The sequence below is a fragment of the Propithecus coquereli genome, unplaced genomic scaffold, assembly GCF_000956105.1.
Source record: "Propithecus coquereli isolate 6110/MARCELLA unplaced genomic scaffold, Pcoq_1.0 Scaffold60, whole genome shotgun sequence".
In the NCBI taxonomy this organism is placed as follows: domain Eukaryota; kingdom Metazoa; phylum Chordata; class Mammalia; order Primates; family Indriidae; genus Propithecus; species Propithecus coquereli.
Window position 1 is genome coordinate 4,381,358 of NW_012151952.1, and position 6,050 is coordinate 4,387,407.

At 39.8% G+C, this 6,050-nt stretch overlaps 1 protein-coding gene across 2 annotated transcripts in view; it reads right to left on the reverse strand.

Annotated features, from left to right (window-relative positions):
* The window catches only part of CNTN4 (contactin 4), a 189,010-nt gene extending 183,757 nt beyond the window's left edge, over positions 1 to 5,253 (reverse strand). For both annotated transcript variants that reach the window (XM_012659248.1, XM_012659247.1), the window contains exons 1-2: positions 5,108 to 5,253; positions 3,348 to 3,477 (exon numbers count right to left, since the gene is read on the reverse strand). In XM_012659248.1, the coding sequence (XP_012514702.1) occupies positions 3,348 to 3,477; positions 5,108 to 5,200 (223 nt within the window). In that variant the 5' untranslated portion in view covers positions 5,201 to 5,253. The remainder of the gene's footprint in view (positions 1 to 3,347; positions 3,478 to 5,107) is intronic.
* Positions 5,254 to 6,050: the final 797 nt, after the last annotated feature.

Sequence of the window (6,050 nt, forward strand, 5' to 3'; positions counted from 1 at the left end):
TGGCTAAATAGTATTCCATTCTGTATATATACCACATTTTCTCTATCCACTCATTCATGGATGAATCAAAATTTTTGAAAACATTCAGGATTCTCTATTTGCAGGAAATTATCCTAGTTATTTTGTAACTTCGAGCCTTTTCTCAGGCCATTTCACTCTAATCTGGAATATTCTTGGTTCTCTTTTCTGTTTGTCCAAATCCAAATTGTTCAAGGCTCAGTAGACCAGCCTAGCCCATTAGCGAAACTCCCTTTCCTGAATGCCTGTAAACCTTACTATGTTTATAACTTGTTTATTCTATATCATTTACTAACATGCCTTTATTGTTCTCATGGTAAACATGGTTGGGATCAGGGTGGTTAAATAACTTCTCAGGCATTTTCATCTTATCTTCACGGCTCTGATTGTTTGTGTTTCCCTAATATGTTGAAATACTAACCCCCAAGGTGATGGTATCAGGAGGTGGGGCGTTTAAGAGATGATTCAGTCATGAGGGTGAAGCCCTTATGAATGGGATTAGTATCCTTGTAAAAAAAAAAGGCCCCAAAGAGACCCTAGCCCCTTTGGCTATGTGAGGACACAGCAAAAAGTTGGCAGTCTGCAACCTGGAAGAAGGCCTTCGCCAGTACCTGACCATGCTAGACTCTGATCTCAGACTTACAGGTTCCAGAACTGCGAGAAATAAAAGTTGTTCACAAGCCACCCAGTTTTTGGTACTTTTGTTATAGCAGCTTAAACAGACTAACACATCTAGCTTGCTGATCTCAAAGAACATAAGAAGAAACTTAGATCAAGCATTCATTTGGAATTAGTTCCAATCAAAAATGATTTGAAATAAACCTTCTAACATAAAAGTTGGAGCAGTGATTCCCAGCTCACAGGCCTTGAACCCTGGTTAGGGAGGTAGGCAATGGAGGGCTTTGCAACACACACACACACACACACACACACACACACACACACACACATGCACATACACACGTTATTTTTAGCTATGGGTAGGGGCTCTAGATAAAAATCATTTAATAGCCTCTCTCACTTTATTGTAGTCATTTGCTACTATCAAACTTATTTTAACAAAGGGATCTACAAAATCTTTCAAATTATAAAGGGGTTCCCAGGCTTATAAACTGGCAAGCACTCACCTAGAGGTGTTTTAGGACAATATGATTCATTTCATTAGGCCACACACCCTCACCTTTAGCTGTTCTTCCAACTAGCTTACATGGAGTTGAATAGTTTCTTTCTTTCAGAAGAAACTGCTAAGCAATCTGCCATGGTACATTGTACTCCAAAAGAGTCAGTTCCAAGTATCAATAATCAGACAAATCTGGGCACAGTCGAACCACCGTACCTGTTCTGGAGGAGGTTGGAATTGTTGTTCCCAACATTTATAGTGTGGGAGGTAAGTAGGTTTAGAGTTTCAAAAAGGTTATGTTTACAATAGGTCAAGCCAAGGAGATCCTTTTTCCAGGACCACAGAACCATTCCTAGGCCTCTTTGAAAAAGGCTGTATCACCATAAAATCCTTGTCTTTGAAGGGATCTTGGTCCAAGCTAAAGAACTTGGTGAGAGGAGTAGTTGTGGAAGCATTTCCTTCTTTTTCTTACCTCGCACAGGGTAGAAGTACATTCAACTTGAGAGCATCTACTTATACACATGCAAGATCTACATGCTAGGCACTAATGAATGCTTTGCAGAAGAGACAGTCAGAACTCTGAAACTGGGCAAATTTTCAGGGCACGAGAATCAGCTCTCTTTGTGTGCCATTTTTCTCTTATTCATAATCCTCCTATTATGCTCTCACCAAGGAGAACTACTACTTAGATCCTCTAAAACAGGAGGCAGTGCCAAAATCATTTACATTTGTTTTGGTGTTTTTAGCTTTTATTATCACCTTTTCTTCTTTTATAATAGATAAATTAAAGATTTTTCTAAGGGATAATGCAAGTTAATGGCCTGAACTTTTTTTTTAAATGCCAATAGATTTGTCCATTCACTCAACTTATGCTTTCAATTATTTATTTACTTAACTCATTAACCCATTTTATAAAACAATCTCTCAACTTCTTTGTTCATTTTTTTTTTTTTTTTTTTTGAGACAGAGTCTCACTGTGTTGCCCGGGCTAGAGTGCCGTGGCGTCATCTTAGCTCACAGCAACCTCAAACTCTTGGGTTCAAGCGATCCTCCTGCCTCAGCCTCCCGAGTAGCTGGGACTACAGGTATGCGCCACCATGCCCGGCTAGTTTTTTCTATATATTTTTAGTTGTCCAATTAATTTCTTTCTATTTTTAGTAGAGACGGGGTCTCGCTCTTGCTCAGACTGGTTTCGAACTCCTGAGCTCAAACAATCCGCCCGCCTCGGCCTCCCAGAGAGCTAGGATTACAGGCGTGAGCCCCCACGCCCGGCCTTCTTTGTTCATTTAACACATTCATTCCTACTTTCATTCGATATTTATTGAGTGCCTACCATGTGCTTCAATATTGTATTAAGTCTTGGGAATAAAATGATGAATTGAACCAAATGTGACCCTTGACATCATGGAGAAGTTAAAGTGCAGTGGGAGAAAAAGACAGAAAGGTCACGTAAATAAACGTAAAAAGTAACTGTGGAAGAAAGGTAAAAGAGAGGTAAAAGACAGCGTAAAAATCTATAATAGGAGTTGAGGAGTTGACCCAGGCACAGGGCCGGGCATGACTTTCTGGGGAAGCAAGCATGGAGCTGGGGAATGGAGAATGATTAGAGTTACAGAAATAAAGAGGGGAAGGAAAAACATTCTAGGCAGAAGCAACACTATGTACCAGTGGCCTATGGAGGAAGGAGGATGGTGAATATGCAGAATCAAAGGTGAGCATTGCTAAGAGGAGGGAGGAGGTGGCATATGGTGAAAGACGTGGCTGGAGGAAAGACCGTTAAGGCATAGTCTGGAAAGTACAGACGTGGAAGAACATGGTTCACTCTGTCAGCTGTTCAAATCAGCCTTTCCACACCAGCTTAGCTCTTACTGCCTCCAAGCTGAAGTTTGCACCAAATCAGAACAGTAGCAGCAAATCCCCAAGCATTTCAGAAACTTTGCTCAATTTAGAAGTGTGGTCAATAAAAGAATAAAAATGAGTGCCAAGGGAACTGTGCTACCCATTGTAAACAGCGGAAGAGGCTGATTTAGAAAGTGGTCTCTTCTTACTGCTGTAGACTGCATTACTTGTTTCTCCGGTGATATCTTTGGTCCAAAGATTTCTTTACTCTTTTTCTTGGATTGGATATTTATGCTTGGCAAAGCACATGTTAGTTTAGTGATTTAAAGAGCGTTTATTTTGTTTTTTTCTTTCCAGTGTAAAGACTCACCTATGACACTAAGCTCGGCACTGGAAAAGATAACTCCATGCTTATTCTCTGCCACACACTGATACATGCCAGCATCTGAGAGGTTCACTATTGTTATGTTGAGCGTTCCTTGTTCGATTTGAATTCTATCCTGTGAAAGAAAAGAGGAACACAAAAACAATGACCTTCTACAACCGAGACCTGAAGGCAATTTTGCTATGTCTTATATCACAGGGGCTTAATGGGAAGAAAATAGCCATCATATAAGCAATTTACATAACATGATCTATTTATCTGTCAGTTAAATTTGTGGCAGGTCAGTTGCTAAATGGAACAACCAGTACATCCGTTGGTAAATGGAATTTAAATTGTAGGATTCTCTTGAGTTCTCATTGATTTAACAGTGAAGCCATTCAGATTAATATCCCCTCTAAATAGAAGAATTTGAAATTTAAAATGCTTTTTTACTCTAAAGCTGTGTACTAACTGAGGGGAGTGGGTTTGGAAATACAATGAAATTTATTGTTTGGAGTATTTAAAACACTCAAATTATGAGCAGGCATCACTTTGAAGGTTAATAGGATTGTTATCTTCTTGGATGAAACAGAGGCAAATATTTAATATTTGTTGAGGTTTACTAAAAAACGCAAAAATGTATTAATAATGAAATGTTCCCTTACTTTATTGTCATCAGTTGTGTCATTTAAGCCTAGAACCATTTGCTGGTAGCCAATCTGAAGGCAGCAAAGTTAGTGTATGGCATAAGAAATCTTTCTCATTTGTCACTCTGAGGATATACAAGTTGCGTATCAATTTTCATAAGTATCATAGAGAATCTCCTCCTCTCCTGGAGACTTACTATTTAAAAAAAGAACCTATACAAAGAAGTGCTGCTTTTCTGTTTACCACAGGCTTGCAGATTAGCTGAGTGGACCCTCTATTAGGCTTTGATCAAATCGAGGCATCCGTATTTCCTCATGTTACACAAAGGGAAGAAAAATGCCAGTTACCTGCGAACCTACACTCTGGCAATTTGTTTGAGTCTGGCTTTTATACCCGAGAGAATCACGGACTCACAGGAGCCTTCCAGTGAATGGAGAAGGTGTACGAGACACAAAATGTGTTGGGAGAAATGGTCCCTTTCTCTTCGTGTTGTGAATATTCATGTCTGGGCCATTGCTCAGAGCAGGCATTCCTCCTTGGGTGGCCTATTGGAGGAGGAAATCTGAACATGAAAAAGACGGCTCTCAACTTGGGGCCTGGGGAAAATGTCTAATTTCAATTAATACTTGAAGTTCAGTAGGAAAATACAATAAGTAAAATTAAATCGGACACAATTGTTCCTCACTCTAAGGGCCTCCAACTCTGCCCGTGCGTCATCCAGATGTCTTTGTCAGAATCTTACTGCATTTAGATTGGCATCCCTGTATTGTATCAATACCCCTTCTCTTGTAGCGGATCCTGGGATGTACCTTCCTTTGTATCTTAGAAGAATTACATGTTCCAGACCTTCTGGGTAACTTTCCCATTGTAAAGCCCCAGATGTTAATATGTGAAGACAAAAGATCTAGTACGGAAACTCAACTGAACAAGGCTGGAGAACTGGATTTATGTGCACTTTCTGTTTATCAACTGTATTCACTTTCACTTTTTCCACATTTAACGGCATTTAGTTGCGTGTTATTTTGGAAACAACTCATCATTTTTCTGTTTCTATGGCAATGAGGCTACATTAAACATTACAGTCAATACTGAGACGCAAGTACCATCAATTTGCTTACCCGAGTTAGCAGTGGTTCACCATTTTTTAGCCACCTGTATGTAGGCTTGGGCCTCCCATTTGCTTTACATTCCCAAAAGACATTTTCTTCCATGGCCACGTGGATATCATTTATTTTTTGAATCCAATTAGGTTGAGCTATAGCAATTCAAAAAGCAAAGAAAAAGCATACATTCAGTGTATGCTCAATCTATTTTTACCATATGCAATCAAAGGGCAAAAGTACATTTACAATAAAATTCCTTTTCCAGATGTTATGCAAATAACAAGGCTGGGTAAAAGTTTAAGGGGGTGCTATAACCCTACTCTGAGCACTCAGTTTTTGTGGTTCATACGGATAGTCTTTTAATCACTAAATGCAGAATAGATAAAGCTACCATTATTCATAGGGCAAAATTAACTGTACCTCTCCCCTCAAGTATCTATTACTCCTTTTTATCCTTTTAGTAGGGAAAATCTCCCACCACCACTCCACCACTTTTGGCTGGATTCGTGGATTTCCAGCTACCACTGCCTCTCCCAGATTCCTTTGCAGCTAGCGGTAACCATGTGACTAAGTTCATGCCAATTGTATGTGTGTGATAGTGGCGAGAGCAACTTTTAGGTTACTCAAAGACACTTGCTCTAGCCTCTCAGCCCTTCACACTGATTGGAAAACAGTGATAACTGAAACAGCCTTGGGCTCAGAGATGGAAGCTATGTAGGATAGAAATGCTGAACCTTGGATAGAAAAGCTCTGGACCTTGAATGACTTTGTGGAGCAAAGCAGCCACAAACCTACTGCCTATTTTTGGAGAGATTATGTGAGAGAGAAACAAACTTCTTATTGAAGCCACCGGATTTTGGGGTCTCCTTTATTAGAATAGCTTAGCTTGTCCCTAACTAGTACACTTCACTCCAACATGTTGTATAGCTAACTTTTGTGACTCCTTCCTCCTCTGAGA